Source organism: Mastigoproctus giganteus, chromosome 9 (genome assembly GCF_048544385.1).
Source record: "Mastigoproctus giganteus isolate SK-2022 chromosome 9, ASM4854438v1, whole genome shotgun sequence".
Lineage (NCBI taxonomy): Eukaryota > Metazoa > Arthropoda > Arachnida > Uropygi > Thelyphonidae > Mastigoproctus > Mastigoproctus giganteus.
Window position 1 is genome coordinate 89,985,076 of NC_143583.1, and position 21,384 is coordinate 90,006,459.

A 21,384-nucleotide genomic window follows, 5' to 3' on the forward strand; every position below is an offset into this window, starting at 1 on the left:
CTAACTTGTTCGATTAGCAAATGTTTATATTGTTTAATATTTTTTAATATTAAAAATAAATAATTTCTATATTTAAAAAATGTATTAAGTGGGAAAACATTATAAGAATACACTGTATATACTTTATTATGAACTTTTTATGCGGGAAAACAGTACATTACAACATACAGGAATCCCTCGATTAGTGCAAGACTCAAATTAGTGCGGTTTATATTTAGCTACCAATTTTCGATTAGCACAGTATTTTTGCTTGGCCTAAAGAAACTAAAGCTGGTGATGCTACAAAAGTCAGTACTAAGCTAAGAAATTAAATACACTGCTAAAGTATGCATAACATTAGAGAATATTATAGCAACACATCGCTTGTTTTCTTAGTGAGCGCGCGCCTCTATTCACAAAAGGAAGTTACTGTTTATTTCGTGTCGTGTCATACCTTCTCCATCAAGAAATAAACAAAAACGAACGCAAGATACAGCGTGGGAAGCTAGGTTGTTTTTCTACCATAAGAAAATAAAAAGAAACGGATTATTTCAAACGTGTATTATTACAACAATTGAAATACTTTCTAACATTATGCACTCTGAAGGACAACACTGGTTGCACCGCATTTATTACGTACATGCAGATCAGTTGCTTTCAGTTGTTCTTGCATTGCGTCTTAATGTGCAGACTCCCGTGTATCTCCCACCATTAATTACTGTGTGAGAGAGGGAAAACTAGGAACTGAGTAACTGCAGCTGATGAGAAGCTTTCCAGTCTGTTTACAGATATGGTCACCATCCTATCTTTAAGTGCTCATCTGTGCCCTGCTTCTTTATTATAACTAACTTCATTTACAGTATATAATCATGGCCACTAAGAAAACTAGTGAAAATAAAATGCATGCACATCTGAATTTTGTGCAGAAATTAAAGCTATTAGAGAAATTGAACTCTGGTGAGTCCGTTTCAAGTCTGTAAAGAAGATGGCATGCAAAACACAAACTATGCCAGATATTGTAAACGGCACGGCTAAGCTTAAAAAACTTTTAATGAGTCTGACACTAAAGGCTCATCAGTATCTCAACTACAGCTTCTTAGCTCTGACTATTTAACTTTTACAGGAATTACTATATGATCATTATATATTATGTATCAAACAATAAAGGTCAAGGTAAATAAAAGCTGTTTTTTTTTTATTGTTTTAACTTTATTTCAGTGTTTCTAATACAAAAATATACGAAATAACTGTTTAAATTTTCAATTATGTAGATACAAAAAAAAAAAAAAAAAAAATCAATTTCATGGACTTTTGGCAGTACCAGACAGCCCTTCCCTCCTATTAGTCCATAAATGAATTACAGATGCTAATTCTGAATTAGCATCTGTAATTCCTCACTCTCTTCCAAACCAGTCTCAACCAATCAGCATCCATTCACTGTGCAACTCCAAACTCAGAGAACCAACTTTTCTTCTTCCTCCTCATTTATCCCTTCTAATTCTGCTCTCTCGAATTACCTTCCTTCACATGCAGTTCTCAAAAATTACAATCTAAAAAAAATCAAGAGTAATGTCAACAAGTACCTTCTGCTCTCTCAGCCTTCAACCCATGCACAGTACTAAGTACCATCTTTTGTGTTTGTGGTTTTCATAAAAAAAAAATTCGAAAAATTATATAATGGGCATACGTGCATTGTTGTAAGTTTTAATTCATAATAAAAAAAAAGTTTCATATATGAGATGTGATCAAAAAGTTTGGGGACAACTAATATCTGAGAAATAAAGATGCATACTGGCTATCTGGATGGATAGCCAGTATGCATCTTTTGGAATTGCTTATAGATCCTGTGTTGAATTCTGAATAATTTCCTAAGTTGTTGGAAATCTGTCAACCTTTCAAAGGTGGACTTTAAGCTCTAGAGAAAAAAAAACAATTACAAGGAGCTAAATCTCATTTTTATGGCATTTGGGGGCCCACACAAATAGTCTTGTGCAATAAATTCTTGAGCAGAAAAATGCCAAATGTTCAAGGTTGTCATGATGCAAGTGCCGATTCTCATGAGCCCATTTTTTTGGCTGTTTTCTCCTAGCAGGATTGAGCAATCATCACAGAATTGTTTTATAGTATTCTTGGTTTACTGTTTGACCATACAGAACAAATTTAATGAACAATGCCCTGCGAGTCAAAAAATATGATAAGCATGATCATCACATTTGATTGAGATTGCCTTGCTTTTTTTTTGGCCTTTTAGAAGTTGGGGTTTTTCACTGAGAGGACTAACACTTTGTTTCTGGTTTTCATTCATACACCCACGATTCATTACTTGTAATGATGGAAGAAAAAGTGGGTCAGCACTTGATTTTTGTGACCATCAATTAACATGCAAAGTACAATACTGGGCTGGTTCCCAGTATGTTCCCAAACCTTGTGTTAAAATTAAATAACATGTCCATAAGAAATACCAATTTCACTAGCACTTTTCAGACAGTTTAATTTTGATCACTCCTGACCAGATCACAAAAAATTAAATTATTAATTTTTGATGATAAAGTGGGGATCATTTTTGTCAGATGAGCAGGCTTCTCAAAACCTTGCAAGCATCAATAAATAAAAAAAAAAAAAAAATCTTCAAATGACAATACAGCATCTTCTCCAAAAACTGTTTTTAGCATTTTGTAGATTTCTGTTGCACTTTTCCCTAATTTGATGAAAATTTGATGTTCTGTAAAATTAGTCATTCTAAAATGCAACAAAACTCATAAAACATCTATTTAATGCATTGTAATTCAGTTGCTGTTATGTGAGTTTCTGGTACAAGAGTTACTTAGGCCATATTGCACCTACCAAAGTTATTAAGGCTACATGTGATAACTGCCCAGGGAGCAGTTGTAAGCAGTCATACATTTGAATTTGTTTAAGGTAGAAGAAAAAAAATTCAGAGTTCTGTAATGTTATCTATGATTTGTGGCTAAGTGACATAGGTTTTTGTAGATTTGAGAGGAAATTGAAGGTCGACTGTAGGGCATGATTGAATAAGGTACATTCAATGAGTATGTGCTTTATAATTAGTGGTTAAAAACAGTGTGTATACTGTAGAGGATTATTTCATATAAGCAGAAACAGATGACTGAGGTGAGTATGATCTATTCAGGTTCTGGATAGGATAACTTATTTTCTATTTTTACAGAGGCTGGAAGTCCATAACTGTGGTTCAGTTTTCAGTTGAAACACCTCGTCATGTGTTTTCATTTTTCATAGAAGTTTTCACTGTCTCATACATATTCTCTGCATCTATAATCAACATGTGGGGCTAGATCATTTGTTGAGGCTATGCTGGAGGGATGTTTTGCAACACCATTTGCACTTTCATTTCTTAGAATATCACTGTGGCCTGGGATCCAAGAGAAGATAACAGTTAAAAGTAATAGTAGAAGCATGTGATTGCAAGGAAGCCAGCCTATGTAGTATCAGCAAAAAAAAAAATTTCACACATCCATTCCCTCTAAACGTTTAGAGGGAATGGATGTGTGAAATTTTTTTAAATTTATTTAAGCTATCAACTTCCACTGTGTGAAATTTATTTAAGCTATCAACTTCCACAACAACAGATAGAAGTTTGTTCCAGTAATCGACTACCCACTGGCTAAAGGCAAATTTCCACACATTTTTCTACAACTGTCTTTCCTCAATTTCAATTTATGCCCCATCAGGTTTGTAATCTGAGCAAGTAGAAGAATTCCATCAGAATTGAGCCTGCTCAACCCATTCAACGCCTTATACACCTCAATTAGATCACCTCGCAGGTGTCTAGTCTCCAGACACTGCAATTTGCAGAACTTAAGCCTTTCTTGGTAAGACCACACTGCCGACTGGGCTAGCCAGGTGGGTAAAGCGCCTGCATGGCAACCCAAAGGTCGCGGGTTCGAATCCTGCCTCGGGCTTGGATCAGAGTAAAATGCAAAAACCTTGGGAGATGCATTATGGCCACAGAAGCCGATGCGCCAACAACTAACAAAAAAAAAAAAAAAAAAAAAGACCACCCCTTCGTTCCCCTCACCGACCTTGTTGCCCTTCTTTATACTCGCTCAAGCAACTCTACATCCTTCCTAAAATGAGGCCTCCAGACCTGTAGTCAGTACTCAAGGCGTTGCCTGACCATTGCCTTATACAAAGGGATAATCACCTCCTTTTCCCTACTAGCAAAATTCCTGTACATTGACAATACCCCATGACCTGCTCTGGCAGCCTATCTGCACTACTTTGAAAATTTCATATCTGACTGCACAATTATGCCCAGGTCTCTTTCATTTTCTACAACCCTAAACGTAGTTTCTCTGGGATTACTTCTACCCATGTGCAGTACTTTGCATTTGTCAATGTTAAACTTCAGTTGCCACTTCTCAGCCCAACTTTTCTAGATCCTGTTGCAGTAGTACACTGTCATTACTTAACAACCCTGGCAACCTTTGCATCATCTGCAAACTTCGACATTAAGTCTGATATACCTTCATCAATGTTGATAAATATACAAAACAACAGTGGGCCAACACTGAACCCCGGGGGACTCCACTAATAACATTAATCCATGAAGAGCATCATCCACTGATTACCACTCTGTCTTCTCCCACTCAATCACTTTTATCCATTGTAACAACTTTTACTTAATACCATACTGCTCCAATTTATACAGTAGTCTTCCATGGGCAACAGTGTCAAAAGCTTTCCCAAAATCCAAGTATATGATATCAAAATAATTTTTTGCACCCAGTTCCTTTGTAACCACATCATAGTATCCAATCAAATTTGTCAGACAAGACTTTCCCTTAAGAAACCCATGCTGTCTGAATTATCATTGTAGTCTTATCTAGATGATCCTGCAATGCATCTTTAACCAGTGACTCTATTATTTCCCCGGGAATAGAAGTTAAACTAACTGGTCTGTAATTACTCGTGCCACCCTTAGATTCCTCTTTGTGAATTGGGGATACATTTGCATATCTCCAGTCCGTAGGGACTTCCCCTGAGTCAAATGCTCTCATAATTTTGGCTAAGGGTTTGCTTACTTCCTTTACTGCCTCCTTCAATATAACTGTATAGGTGAATTGGGGATACATTTGCATATCTCCAGTCCGTAGGGACTTCCCCTGAGTCAAATGCTCTCATAATTTTGGCTAAGGGTTTGCTTACTTCCTTTACTGCCTCCTTCAATATAACTGTATAGGTGAATTGGGGATACATTTGCATATCTCCAGTCCGTAGGGACTTCCCCTGAGTCAAATGCTCTTATAATTTTGGCTAAGGGTTTGCTTACTTCCTTTACTGCCTCCTTCAATATAACTGTATAGGTCCCCCCCCCCCGGTGTCTTTCTTATGTTTAACTTCAACAATTTCTCCTCCACTTTGCTCTCAGTTATTACAAATCCTTTAGATCCCTGTTACAGTTTGATAAACTTCCAGCATTCTCTTCCCTTAATAACTCCTCATGTGTGAACGTAGATGCAAAATACTCATTCAGATTGTCAGATATCTGAGCAGGATCATCAACAGTTAAACCATTGATATCAAGTGGACCAATGTGATTCTTTGCCTTCCTTCTAGAGTTTATATAACCAAAGAAGCTCTTGCTGTTTTTTTTAGCATCCTTTGCCAAAGATTTCTCATAATCTGCCTTTGCTTGCCTAAACTCCTTTGTGACTTGATTACAGACTATCTTATACCTACCATAGGCTTCTAATAATTTATATGCATCCCATGGTAGGATATTTATATGCATCCCGTGGTAGGATATTTGTGGAAGAAGTTCCATGCTGCATTTTTTCCTCTTTTTACTTTGTTGCAATCTTCGTTCCATCAGTGATTGGTATGCCTACAATTTCTTAATTGAGGCTGTGGATGGCAGCCGTCGCAGCTAATAGTACCTGCATTGTAATATGTTCGATGACAGTCAAATGGAGAAGACTCAATAATGAATTCATCAAAAGAGAGGTGGCTGATATATTTTGTAGTCTGCTTTGGAATGGGTGATTTTACATATCAGCAGATAGCTATCACTGCTGAGAGGATTATCAAGCACTCAATACTTGGAGAGAGGATTGGAGAGCAGATCGAGAGATCTACTGCAGAGGTTTACCCAGTAGGAAAATGGATGAGTGAGTAAGCTAGTATTCAGTAATGTTTAATTCTCTGTTGAGTAGCATTTCAATTAGCTCTCCATGTCCATCTGAAACAGAAAAATCACATGAAGGATGATGTCCATTAAAGTCTCCTAATAAGCAAACAGGAGACAGTAAATGCAAGATAAGGTTTTCTAGTTCCTGAATGACAAATGGATGATTGAGTGGAAGATAAATTTAGACTAGTGTCAGAGTGATAATAATTACTATATGTGTGGCAACAGCTTCTAAGGAGGTTTGCAATGAAATGAATCTGGAGGGAATCCTTGAGTCCAACACTATGGCTACACCTCCATTATTAGTGTCAGATCTAGCTGTCACTCAGGGCCATCCAATTCAGACTGTCTAAAGAAAATGGTTGAGCCATGTATTATTACCATGTCTAGACAAATAACTAAACACATTACAAGTTGCAATTTATAGATACAAATTAAGTCTCTGAACTTTTAAATCACACACACCCTCATGTATCTTAAAAGAGTTACTATAAAACACAAATAATGTGCAATACAAAGGGAGACTGAGAGAATACATACTCACTTGATGTTATCCATTAGATTCAAATAACGCTGCAATTCACGAGAAATTTCAGCCAACAAAACCTTGTCATTATCATTTAATTCAATTTCTGGAATCTTTCCTTCAAAGTTATTGGCAATAAATAAAAGAGATCTAAAAAAAAAAAAAAAAAAAGAAAATTAATGCTCATTAACCTATCTGTCCCACCAAAACAACTATCTACAAGATCCCTTTCCAAAAGAAAAGAAAAGAATAAACTGAACAAAAGTTGATAAAACACAAATTTTTTGCTGTTTATACATCTGTCATCTATAAGCATTTAGATTATTCCTTTTTTATTTTTCATCTTGTATGAAAAAAAGAAAAAAAAACTGGAACAAGAAATTTGAAATGACACTTTATCACATTAAATTTTAGCATTATATGGTTTAGATTGAAATAACACACAGAGAGAGAGAGAGAGAGAGAGAGAGAGAGAGAGAGAGAGAGAGAGAGAGAGAGAGGCTTACATCTGGTGAGTATGGGCTTGGCACACCCAGGGACCTGAGCTGGATATCATAATCATTCTTTTTCCTGATTATTCTCTCTCTCTCTCTCTCTCTCTCTCTCTCTCTCTCTCTCTCTCTCTCTCTCAGAGTAACTCAGAATTTTTTTTTTTTTTTGGCTGGTGCAGCATAAGCCCCAGGCTTCCGTGCACCATATGGCTTAAATTAATATTAAAAAGGCTTAAAACATGATTTGGCTGAATGACAAGAAGAGCAAAAAGAGATAACACAGCTTAACAAGCATTTTTCTTTTTTTTTAATAATTATTTCAAAAGACTGGAAACTATATACATGTAAGTATACAAGGTGCAGCTAAAAAGAAATGATAAACATATTTTTTAATCACTTATTATTTTAAATACAACAATTTCAATGTTTATCCTCTTCAAAGTCCAGCCACGCTAGACTTTGAAGAGGATAAACATTGAAATTGTTGCATTTAAAAGCTTTCCAGCCACGCCTATGCAGTGCTCCATTTGCGATTTCCAGAATCTAAAACAGCAGCAGAAATCCTCAGAATATACTGCCATTAATTGCTGCATTGTGTTCTTCTGAATGTCTGCCAAATCCTCAAATCATTTTCCTCTGAGGTGGATTTTAATTTTCAGGAACAGAGAAAAGTTGCATGGCACTGTATCTGATAAATAAGGCAGGTGCTCCAGTACCTTGTTTTTCATTAAAAACTTTCTCACTATAACAGCAGAATAATGCGGGGCATTATCATGAAGCAAAAACCATTTGTCCAGTGATAAACTGGGCAGTGTCTTTCCAATTTTTTCACAAAGTCTTCCTAAAATCTCAGTGTAGAGTGTCTGATTAACAGTCTGATTTGGCAGGACAAATTCAGGATGAACAACACCATGACAAAGTAAACAACAAGCATGGACTTGATCTTCAATCAAGACATTCTTACTTTTGCTAAATGGGGAGAAGAGGAAATTTGCCACTGCATGCTTTGACACTTCTGCTGAATTCTGATGGGATCCTTCCACTTGTTCAGATTACGAACCTAAGGGGGCATAAATTCAAATTAAGAAAGGACAGATGTAGAATAGATGTTGGAAATTTGCCTTTAGCCAGCTGGTGGGTAATTGCTAGAACAAACTTCCATCTGTCGTTGTGGAAGTTGATAGGTTAAATAAATTTAAGGAGGAACTGGACAGGCATTTGGAGGGAACGGCGTGATTTTTTTTTTTTTTTGGCTGATGCTGCATAAGCTCATACACTTGCTTTCTTGCATCACATGCCACTACTACTACTACTTGGTTTGTGGATCATATTGAAAGACTCAGAATTCATCTCCTGTAATTAATGGATCCAAAAAGTCCAAGTTTCATGAATTTTTTTCCAAATTTACACTGCAAACTTCCACACGTTTCTGTTTTCGATTGTCTGTCAGGACATGAGGAACCATTCACGTGCATACCTTTCTCATTTCCAACCACTCTGTCAAAATTTTTCTTAGTGTTTCTTTGTCAATGTGCAATTGTTATGTAATTAGTTTAATGCACATCTGATGGTCTTGGCATACAATCTCTCAAATTTTTTCAACATTCTTGTCTGTCGCTGCAGTTGGTCTTCCTATCTTCATGGACACTTTCCCATTTCTCTCTGAGCTGTTTGTGCCATTCATACATATGTGGCTGACTCGTGGTTTCATCACTTTACACTTTCTGTAACATTATGTTTCTGCATCAATTTAGCAAGTTTCACTAAAAATTTAATAGCACCTCTTTGCTCTAAATTGCAATCACTCATTTTTCTGCCTAAAAGTAAAAACACTGATTCAATTCTAATCAAATAGAATTAAGTAAAAAGAAACTAAGACAAAAAGTCCAAAATTCTCTAAAAACAAATATTGACCAGCAAGTAGTTCAATGGCAATTATTTGTAAGTTCTGCAACTAAGAAAGACAAAGAACGGAAAAAAAAAATAAAAAAAATTGACTGTAGATTTTTTCTTAGTTGCAGAACTTAAAATTTGCCTTTAGGGCAACAATTTTTGCTCCAAATGCAAATTAAAATTATAATTCAGACAAGCATTTCCAGACTTTTTGGGAACTAATATCAAATCCAATTTCTTCCTATTATAAACATTTCTGAGAAAACAGAAGTTACAACAGTACTAGGTGCAATAATTGCTGATGTACTCGACACAGGACCATATTATTTAAAAGTTCACAGTTCATAGTTTTATCAGTTAATTTATTGATGAATCAATAAAAACCACTTGAAAATTTATACTATTTTATGTGCTTGACAGAACAGAGGTTGTCGATGCAAATCTTATATTGCCAGATTTGTCATAAGGCAGATTTGCACAATTTTTCCTGTCATTATATGGTAGGTTATACATTAGTTCAAGGATAGGAAGCCAATGACCCGCATGCCAAGAGTGGCAGGCACAACAAAATATACAGGTGCATGCTACTGTCCAGAGTTTGTATTATGAAATTCTAGTTTATTTATTTGAATATCAGTGTTGTTACATTTTTATAATAGCAATAAAGACTACTTACTAATTTTATTCCATTATTTTTTTTTCTATGTCGTGAATATTGTCATTTTTGTTTCAGTTTATTTCTGATATGCAGAGCAGAAAAGGTTCACCATCACTACACTTTTTATTACCATAAAGAATACCACACTTGACATTGTGTCAACTGTTTGCAACAATGTGACCTCATGGTATGAGACATTTAGAAAGTGCTTCATGGTATATAAAGAACTTGCTTATGCATATGGCACTGCTTATTTGTTGTTTGGTTTTTAGGAGCATTAGCAACTAAGGACATATTGCTCCCGGGATATAGAGTGGTCATTCCCTGACCTTTCCGCATCCTCCATATTTGGTGATCACGGGCTCGAACCCCGGTCTAATCAAGAAGCATGTGCTACGCACTGCTGCTCCTGCCCACCTGGCTATGGAGGCGCCGCATATGGCACTGCCAATACAATGGTTCCAACATACATTTTACTGCAAGTATAATGTAAATGGCACTTTTTCAAATCATTTGAAAGGATCAGAGATCATGTACAAATATATTAGTGTCTGACTGTTCATATTCCAGTATTCTTCAACCTATTTCTAGTTTGTTTTATGAAATCTTTTTCCCTTTCAGTACAATTTATTTCAAAACAAGTTGAGATTTGGCAGTTTTATAACATTCTTCAAATAGGTCTCTGGAAATAGGAAAGTTCTGACTCATAATAACTGTAATATGCAGTTGGTGAAATACACCAACTGTATATGACTCAAACTTTATTAACATAAATTAAAATAGAATAAAAATAAAATAAGACAGGATAAAATTTTGTTGTAAAAAATAAAACAGTACAGTTAAAAGCAACAAAATGATAGATAAAATTAAAATATACAAAATAAAAATGAATACCGCCTCCTTTATCAACAGTGAAACTTGACTCTCATGGCACATTCTTAAATAACATCAGCAGTATCAGGGCTCATGGCACGTGTTACTGTAGGAGCATGGGAATTATCCTCCACATGACATGAAGACTGGAATTGTCTCGGGAGCATGCTATATGGAGCCGTTCATTCCATCCAAGAATCATGGGTTCAAAGAGAGGATGAACATAGACTTCCCTATCTCTATTGATGGTATTATGTTCCGAAGAACAAATCCACAAGCCCTTGAGCCATTTCCGGTTCCAATACCTATGCAAGCAATCAATGATGATGGCATCGCCTGAAGAAATTTGGTGCTTTTCCTCCCAGAAGTGTTCAGCCACAGTAGATTTTCCCATAGTCTGCAGTCTTTATTGTGCTAATCTGTTCTCCATACGACCTTTAAACCTGCCTTCTGCCTGTCCAACATAGCACTCCCCCACATCCTGGACATTTGATCTCACATATAACCCCACTTGTACCCTCAATAGGTACAGGATCTTTTACCTTTGACACAACTGTGTGCAATCTCCTGTCAGCTGCACACACAGCATGTTTGGCAGGTGCATAATATTCTAGAGATCCACTCTGTTAAGCCTGGATAGTAGGAAATGTATGCAGTAGCAGCAGGTGAGAATGCCTCTCTCTTCACTTGTGTTCAGTTTCTCGAATATATTTGTCCAAGATTTGTGGGTAGCCGCATTTTCAAAGATCCGCTGTGACACATTTAATCTCCTCCATTCTATCCTCAAAGGTGATGCAGTGGAACTCAGCCTTAATAGAGCCCTAATTATACTATTCGTATGATTGTTGGCTTGTACGATGTTGTAATGTGTGTATTGTCTCTAGCACATAGGTTTCCTATACACACTCATTTTTATTATGGGGCCATCCCTACAAACCAAAACATCAGGGAAAGAGAGGGTACCGTCTATTTTCACCAAATTTACCTCTTCATGCATGTGGAGGATAATTCCCATGCTCCTACAGTAACACGTGCCATGGGCTGTGATCCTGCTGATGTTATTTAAGGATGTGCTATGACAGTCAAGTTTTACTGTTGATAAAGGAGGCAGTCGCCTTTGAAAGCTACGGTTGTTTTATCACTTTTATCGGTTTTAATTTGTAATATTTTGTATATTTTAATTTTGTTGTATTATTTTTTCACTTTTAACTCTACAGTTGTCAGTGTATTTCATTTTCACAAGAAAAAACAAAATATTTAAGTTGGAAGAGAATGAATGACGAATTCCCCAAAGAAAGAAAAATGTGACCAGACAAAGTCAAAGATAGCACTGGCTTCAAAGTTCCAGAAACTTGATGTGGATAATAATTTCGAATGCAGAATGAATGACTACTGTAGGAGAAAATGAAACCCTCGAATAAATTAGTCACACGAACAATTGATAATGGCGAAGGAGAAGTGCAATTCAGAATGAGACCTCTGAACAATTAAGTGAGAAAAGAGAAGCAAATGAAGCCAGAAACTCTAATTAAATTGAATGACGTAAACAGAAATTGAGACAAGAAGTCCAAATTCTTAAGAACCAAATATCACACAAGGTTATGACCCAATGACAATTACTTGTGAGTTTGCAACCAATAAATTTTCTCAAAGAAAGATTAAAGACAAAAAATCCAACAACTGTGGATTTTTTGTCTTTAATCTTTGTAGCCACAAAAAAACTGTGGCTACAATGGCAAATCAAAATTAAATTCAAATGAGGATTTCATGTGAACACATGTTAAATCTACCTTCTTCAATATTATAAAAATTTCAGAAAAAACAAAATAAAACTTATAATAGCACTATATAATTTGCTTCAGTGGCTACAAAAATCATTGATAAACCCAGTGTGGGACTATGTTGTTTTAAAGTTTGTGGTCAGGTTTATCATCTGAGGTTCAACTGACATTGGCTCTTGATGTTTGTTATTGTTTGTTTGTTATTTGGTTTTTAGGAGCATTAGTAACTAAGGCCATATTGCTCCGGGGATATGCGGTGGTCATTCCCTGACCTTTCTGCATCCTCCGTATTTGGTAGGCACCTCCGTAGCCAGGTGGGAAGGAGCAGCAGTGCGTAGCACACGCTTCTTGATTAGACCGGGGTTCGAGCCCGTCACCACCAAATACGGAGGATGCAGAAAGGTCAATGGAATGACCACCACATATTCCGGAGCAATATGGCTTTAGTTGCTAATGCTCCAAAATAACAAACAAACAAACGTACCATATTTGGTGGTCATGGGCTCGAGCCCTGATCTAATCAAGTAACATGTGCTATGTACTGCTGCTCCTGCCTACCTGGCTAAGGAGGTGCCTTGGAAGTTTATAATACTGTACATGCTTGATAACACAGAAGCTGTTGACGAACATCCTAGATTGCCAGATAGCCTGTCACAGGGTGAATTTACATAAAATTTTTAGTTAGTTGGAAGGAGATGTTATGTGATTTGCTATTTTAGTAGTTAATGAAAAAAAAAGACACTGCTTATCACCTGAGAATTTGTATAAGCTATTTACTGATGCACTACCACCTTGATCTAAACTTAATATAGGTTGTCTACATTAGCAAGTTTTATCAAAACCTCCCATCATAAGGCCCACAGAGGGGAAGCAGCAAAAGAAACAACAGTATAAAACTACATTAAAAACTTTTAAGAACTGCATTAAATTTAAGAAACTGTTGAGATTTTATGCATAGCTTGCTGCAATACAAATAGTATACAATTAAATTAAATACAGTGGTTATTCCAAAGGTAATGCACACTGTGCACAGGCTCCTCACTTCATATGCCTGCACAACTGACACTTATCAGGATAATAATTTGAAATTTAACTTCAACATTAGGGTGCTTGAAACAGAGTTCCTGCATTGAATGTTTGTGTAGGAGCTTTTAATAATGGATGGTGATATTCCTTCAGGTCAAATTGCAGTTTCAGATCAAAATTGAAATTGTATCTAATGCTTACACAAATTTAAAATTATTGCAGTAGTGTGTGGCGAGTCAAAAATAGATCATAACATGATTCCACACTGGTCTCCAAGGTTTTGTGAGGTCAGATCAGTGCTGAAGACAAACAATGCTCAGGAAGACCAAGAACCTTTATGAACAACATATCAGCAGTCATTATTACCACCATTTTGGAGAAAGACAGATGTATGACCTTTGAAGAAACAGCCAACAAATATGGAATATAGAGATCATCTACTCACTGAATTTTAACTGACATGTTACAAAAATGAAAGGTTGCCACACAATGGGTCCCACACCTGCTGTCAGAAGAAGAATGAGCAAAGTGTAAAGGAATTACAATGCAGTTACTCACACATTACTGACAAGAAGGTGAAAGTTTTAAAACACATTGTTGCCATTGATGAGACATGGCCACATGATTTTGAACCTGAATTTAAGTCACAATAAGCTCAGCAGAAGCATCCATCTTTGCCATGCCCCTCTAAATGTTGTAAGCGACAATCAAAAGTGAAACGTGGCCTACAATTATCACAGTATTATTGCAGTTGATCATGTGCCACTTGGAAGATCAGTAACTGGAGACCACTATGTAACATTTCTTCATCAGAAGTGACCACAGATGTCGGAAGCTGGTGTGCCTGCACTCCACAGTAATTTCACAGTACATAAGGGAAACCTTGGAGACCGCCTCAAAAAACAAGAATACTCCATGATAATGCAAAGCCTCATATCAGTCTGTACAGCCTGTTTTCACTGATTAGAAGTGGGAAGCACTACCTCACCCCCTTATAGTTCTGATTATGATCTATTCCTCAAGCTCAAAGAACCACTATGTGAACAAGGATTTCTATTTTAGAAGCTTTGAGCACAGCCATGTTCCAATGCATTAGACAACTTGACTTCTGCAGACAGTTAATCGGCATTCAAAAACTATCTGACTGTTGGGAAGCAGTCACAAGGTGTGAAAGTGACTACATTAAAGGTTTTAACCTAAATTGTTATTATAAAATAAATTCATTTTAAATTAACTGCTTTTATACATTAGTGCATTTACATCATTACTACATAGCTGAAATTTTTGACAAGCCATAGTTTGTACAATAGCATCAGTATTGTAACATCTCAATTGTAAAATCCTTCATATCAACGTTGCCCTCCTTATACTTGAAATAAGTAACACTTCCCCATTAGAGAAGACTACTGGTACTTATTTTTTGTTGAGCACCGCTACTGTTTTGAAGCTGTTTGGCTTCTCATCATGAGCAAGTAGGTATTCAGAGGTATAAGGGTTGACAACCCAGTTGCGACTTATTTACACAATACGAGAGCTGCCAAAAGGTGTGCTATTAATTAAAAAATTAATAATAATTACCTATTTCCATTATTGTTTTGATAATTATCTACTTTTATTTTTATAATCAAATTCAGGAAATTGTAGTCAGGAAATTGTTTTTTATTCTTTCTGAAAACATGTTCAAATAGCTGCTTTCCCAGATTACAGATAAAGATAAGAGCAGGCAGTGATTTGTAAGCCGAACGTGACTCGGGACACTAAACTGCAGGTCTGCCGACTTGCTTTGTTTCGGTCTCAGTCTGCTTCAACCTATCATGCAGTCAGGTTGTATACAGTGTTTATGTGATTTCTGAATTGTGACTTTATTTATTATATTATTTTGCAATCCTTACAATTTAAAATGGCATCAAGTGACAGAGGAGTTAAAAGAAAGAGTGTGAACTTGAAATTACAACTAATTGAGAAATTAGAACAAGGCGTCTCAGTAGCAAGTGTTTGTGAAATTTACAGCATAAAAAAAAAAAAAAAAAAAAAAACGGTTTCTGATACCCATAAATCAAAGGCCAAATTGCAACATAATTTTATATTGTACAGTACTGTATATTGTATTAAAGCTTTTTTTTTTTTTTTTTTACATTAAGAACAATAAAAAAAAAAAAATGCCTCTCCCCCAAGTTACATTCGATTTAACAGACTTCGGCATTAACGGACACCCCTTCTCTCCTATTAGTCCGTTAAATCGAGGGTTTGCTGTAGTTGAATTTTTTAGACAAACCAAAGTTTGTACACTGACATCATTATTGTAACATTTCATATGAGGTGTTACAATAATGATGTCAATGTACAAACTTTGGTTTGTCTAAAAAATTCAACTATGTAGTAATGATACCAATGCACTAACTAATGTCATAGTTTGAGGCTTTCTGCCCAAAATTATTATTAGTCTAAGAAGCACACCTTTTGGCATCTCTCACATTGCATAAATAAGTCGCAACTGGGTGTCAATCCTTATACCTCTGGGTACCTGCCCACTCACTGATGAGAAGCCAAACAGCTTTGAAACGGTGCTGTCTGAGTAGTGGTACTCAACTAAAAATAAGCAATAGTAGTCTTCTCTAATGAGAAAAGTGTTACTTATAAGGAGGGAAACTGGATGTGAAGGGTTTCACAATATGAAATGTTACAATAATAATGGCAATTGTATAAATTTTGGTTTGTCTAAACAGTTCAACTACATAGTAATGATGCACTAATTAATGTCATAGTTTGAATTTTACATAATTTTAAGCTTTCTGCCAAAAACTATTATTAGTCTGCTTTTATTCATTACTTTTGAGATAGCCCTCATACAAAAAAATTATAAAAAATATGTGACATTATAAGTTAATATGAACAGGTTAAGATGATTAACAAGAAATTAAGTTTTTTGAGTACAAACTTGTTCGTATTAGAGGTAATATAGTAAAAAGACAAAATTCTTGGTTCCAATAAAATTAAATTAGAATAACACTACTTACCTGTTAATGAAATTCCCTAGATTATTAAGTAACTCTGAATTATTTTTTAACATCAAATCTTGCCAACTGAATGAAGTGTCCTAAAATAAAAGTACAAAATTTTCTTATTTAATCAGTTGCAGTCAAAAATAAACAAGTTAAAAATGACAAAGCAACAAACAACATGAAAAGGCATATTGTGGAGAGCAATTTATTTTGTTTTATGCTGCAATTGGGTTCAAATAATATGAATTTCAATACTTAGCCTCTTCGTAAATACATATACAGGCCTATGTTTTTTTCGTTTGAGGACTCCTGGGAGTACGTACACAGATCTAAGTTTTTAAAAAGTCATTTCAAGCACATTTTAAATAATGCATCTGTTTCTGCATGAACTGTCTTCAGATTTGTCCAGTACATGCTGCCATCTATCTGTGTTTCAAATAATATTAGACACAGTTTTAAAAAATGACAGTATACAATAGCTTTGAAAATCAGAGGAGAGGAAACATTGCATCCGTTGACCATTATTGTATAATTTTGGCTTAAAAAATTGAAGAAATTTTTTGAAACTCAGATCCAAAGCAGATGAAAAAAAATTATGAGATATATAAATAGATGTAGAGGATATACTACGTATATCTTAGTGCACATGCATCATTTATACACAGCCAATTATAGATTAGCAAATTTGCAATAGCAGCATCATTAAGTTACATCTCATATTGTGAATGCATTCACGACAAGTTGCCATGACATTGCACTACTTCGAATAAGTAATGCTTCACCCGAAGGAGAAGACTGTTGTTATTTATTCTCAGTGGATATCATCACCCAGACGGCACCGTTTCAGGGCTATTTGGCCCTTCTTTTTTGGTTTAGGTAGGTACCCCAGTGATGTAATGATGACAAAACAGTTGTGAAGTATATCTCCACAATATGAGAGATGCCCGATGGTGTATGATATAAGTTAGGACTCTAATGCATTAAGGGCTTATGCCTCAAGCTGCGTAATGCATAAGCCCTTAATGCATTAGAGTCCTAACTTATATCATGCACCATCAGGCATCTCTCATATTGTGGAGATATACTTCACAACTGTTTTGTCATCATTACATCACTTGGGTAAAATTATTTAAAATTATTTTCAGTGGGACCAACTGATGATGTTATCAACTACAAATTCTAAATAGGAAGCATTCAGGGAAGAAACTGTACAAGCTATTAAGGTTTTTATACCAACTAATTCCCTTTCCTTCAGGTGTTAGCATAAGCAAAGAATTCTTTGCTACTTTTCCTCTGAATCCTTAGTCAGAGAGTTCTTGTCATCTGCCTTAAAATAACTTGCATAACTTGCCTAATCCCTATTAGTGACTTAATTTCAAACTAGCTTCTGCTTACTGTATGGTTTGTTTTTCTTGATAATCTCTAATCATCTCATATATTTTTCTTTTATGCCACTGGTCTCATCAGTTTGTTTGACATCCATTTAGGTCTAAACTGTGAACAATATCTCTTTGTTTACTTCCAGATGTTTGTCTTTGATCATTCTCATCATGCCCATTGCATCCCTTGTTCCCCTTCTGAAACCAAACTCTCTTCTCCCATGTTTTACTTCATCCTTCTATTTAATATTCTTATCATTAACTTTACTACATGAAATACCAACCTTATAGGTCAAATAGCTTTACATTTCACTGCATGACTTTTCTTTGCGATTGGCATCATTAATGTAGTCTTAAAACCTTCTGGCCATTTCCCCTTTCTCATATATTAACCTATACATTTCTGCTAATTCCCTTAGGCCCTCATCCCTAGTAACTTTATAAACTTCACTTGAATTCAATTGCTACCTACTGTCTTACTGCATGTGAAATTTTTTTGGAATGTTTACTGATGTTTTATGAATTGTCTTTTAAGCCAGATTCTCTGGTTACTGTGTATTTAATGTACAAAAATTCTATTCTGGAAAAGGGAATTAAAATTTATTAATTATCTTGTCATTCTAGAAGTGGTTCTTAATTTTATGTACAGTTTTAAATATTAAATTAATATCTTGATTTTACCTGGCCTTCTGGTCGGATGTAGAGCAAGTAAAACCTCCAGATATCAACAGGAATACCTGTATCTTTGGCATCATTGCCAAACACTCCAATTCCTCTGCTCTTAGAAAATTTTGTATCCTCGTAATTCAAATATTCTGAAAATCATGAAAGAAATTATGGTTTTAGAGCAATTAAAATTTTTTTTAAAAAAATTAGACTATATAAAAGGAGACAAGCTTAAAAAGTGACTTATTCTGCTGTTATTAAATAGCTGTGCTGATTTCAAAAATTGTCTTCATTTTTTTCCTACTATGTAAAGAATTTTTAAATTAAGAAAAAAAAAAACCTCAGTAACATAAATGAAATAATTATATTTTAACATACTAAATATTTTGCATTGCAATACAAATTGATAATGCATGATTATTATGCTGGTTAAAGGAAATACAAAACTTACAAAAGAATACTGGTATGAAATGAATATTTATCATAATTTATCCTGATTTCCTTTATGAAATCTACATTCTGTGGCCTGCCTTTTATGTATTATTTCCAGATCCCTATTATTAATGTTTCAAACCAATAGGATGGCATTGACAGTTTTCTTATGATTATTTTTCTGTCTTCATTTTTCTCTTGAACTATTCATCCATCTAAGGCTTGATTTTCTACTTCCTTTTGTTTTATTAGCATGGGCCACACTTGCAGACAGATTCCAGACTTGTAAATAGATATTTTCCGAAACAAAGGTAGTTTTTGTCAATATCATTGAAGTTACCTTAAGTGTTTAGAAACTGATAGTTAAGGGACAATAAGGGAAATACAAATACATATTTATCTGATGGTATGGGTTAAAGTAACTCTTGCACATATCACTGTTTGCTGCTGCAACAGATGATACTGGCAGGATGTGCCAAGGTCATGATGTTTCAAATGAATGGAAAACTAATGCTAGGAAAACAAGGTTAAATAACTTCAAGGGGTGTGTCAAGGTAGCAAACTGTAAAACACTTAAGTCTTAACAAATATATATGGTAGTGTCAGGAGTATCATCAAAAATGAGCAAATTCAGGCTCCTGATTAAGACAACTAACACTGACACAAAAATGCCAATGGAAATGCAGTGTTACCTAGAAATAAGGGATAAAGAGTTTCACTATGGGATGTATGGGGGGGGGTTGTTGAAAAGTTTTTAGCCCCATACAGATTGCAAACTTTTATGAGAGACAATATTGCCAATGTGTGTGTTGTCTCTTCTTGTGTGTTCACAGAAAATTTCAGGTTTGTAATATTCTGCTTTAGAGGGTGCTGAAGTGAACAAAAATGGCAACTGTTTTTGAGAAAATCAAGCACTGTGCATTCATTGAGCACCTTCATTTAAAGGGAGTGCTGCCAAAAGAAATTCATGAAGACATGCAGCAAACATTAGGGGAATCTTGTCCTTCATACACCATGGTCAAAATCTGGGTTACATGCAGCAAACATTAGGAAAATTCATGAAGGCATGCAGCAAAGAGAATCTTGTCTTTCCTACACCATGGTCAAAAACTGGGTTGAAGATGCACCCCACAGTGGGAACCCTATTAGTGTTAACACCTGCAAATGTGAATGCCATTCATGATCTGATCATGCAAGACCACACAATAACATTGAAGCTTGTTTGGTTTTTAGGAGCATTAGCAACTAAGGCCATATTGCTCTGGGGGGGGATATGCGGTGGTCATTCCCTGACCTTTCCGCATCCTCTGTATTTGGTGGTCACAGGCTCGAACCTGGTCTAATCAAGAAGCGTGTGCTACGCACTGCTGCTCCTGCCCACCTGGCTACAGAGGCCCCCCACACTGAAGCACATTGAGACAACTTTCAACATCTCCCATGAGTGAGCCCACAATATTGTGGCACATGTTATAGGAATGGAAAAAGGTTTCTCTGAGGTGGGTCCCTAAAGCAATGAATGCAGATCAGAAGCGAGAAAGAGTGAGGTGTTGTCACGAGATTATGCAGCACTTTAAAGCTAACGAAGCTCACTTTTAGGGATGGGTGCACCATTTCAACTCTGAAACAAAAAAAATGATCGAAACAGTGGAAGTATGCCTCTTCTCCCCCCTCTACAAAGCTTTAAGTGCAGAAGTCGGCCAGGAAAACCATGGCACCCATCTTATGGGATGTAGAAGAAATGATAATGGTTGATTTACTGGAATGAGGTGCCAATATCAATGCTAAGTATTATTCTAACTAGACATTTACATGAAGAATTGAAGCTCAAGATGTGTGGGGAAATTGGCCAAAGGAGTCATTTTGCATCAAGACAATGCACCGATGCACACAGTGTTTGTGACTCAGGTAACACCATGTGACTATGGGTCCAAGCTATTACAGAATCTGCCATACTTTCCAGATTCGGCTCCATCGGACTATTTCTAAATCTCAAAAGAATTTGAAAGGACAGAAATTCAACAGTGAGAATGCTCTGGTGGATGCAACAACTGTTTTGAGTCAAAATCTGAATTTCATTTGAGCAGCTTGCAAAAGCTAGCAGATTATGTCAGAAAGTATTTGGGGGGGGGGGGGAACTACATTGAAAAATAAATGGGTTTCACAACTTTCCAGTATTTTTCTATAAGAGGCTAGAAATTTTTTAACCTCCTTTTGTATAATATATTTAGGAAGGACAGATAAATAAAAGAGGTAGGGGAGGGGTCATACTTCTTATCAAAAGCAGCTTGAGCCCGATTAAAGATTTGTCAGATTCAGAATTTTGCATACCAGCACAGTGTGGTGTGAAGCAGGTATTTATAAAGGCAAAAATAAGCGGAGGTGTGCTTGAATTTATTCAAACTACCCATCCCTACTACATTTGATGGGAGTTTGTTCCAACAATTGAACACCTACTTGGCTGAAGGAAAATTTCCATCTACCCTGCAACCATCTTTCCACAGTTTAAATT

The 21,384-nt window shown here is 35.8% G+C and overlaps 1 protein-coding gene across 2 annotated transcripts in view; it reads right to left on the bottom strand.

Moving 5' to 3' along the window:
- The window catches only part of MetRS (methionyl-tRNA synthetase 1), a 162,697-nt gene that overhangs the window by 21,075 nt on the left and 120,238 nt on the right, over positions 1-21,384 (bottom strand). For both annotated transcript variants that reach the window (XM_090381706.1, XM_090381705.1), the window contains exons 15-17: positions 18,459-18,592; positions 16,414-16,493; positions 6,693-6,824 (exon numbers count right to left, since the gene is read on the bottom strand). In XM_090381706.1, the coding sequence (XP_090237832.1) occupies positions 6,693-6,824; positions 16,414-16,493; positions 18,459-18,592 (346 nt within the window). The remainder of the gene's footprint in view (positions 1-6,692; positions 6,825-16,413; positions 16,494-18,458; positions 18,593-21,384) is intronic.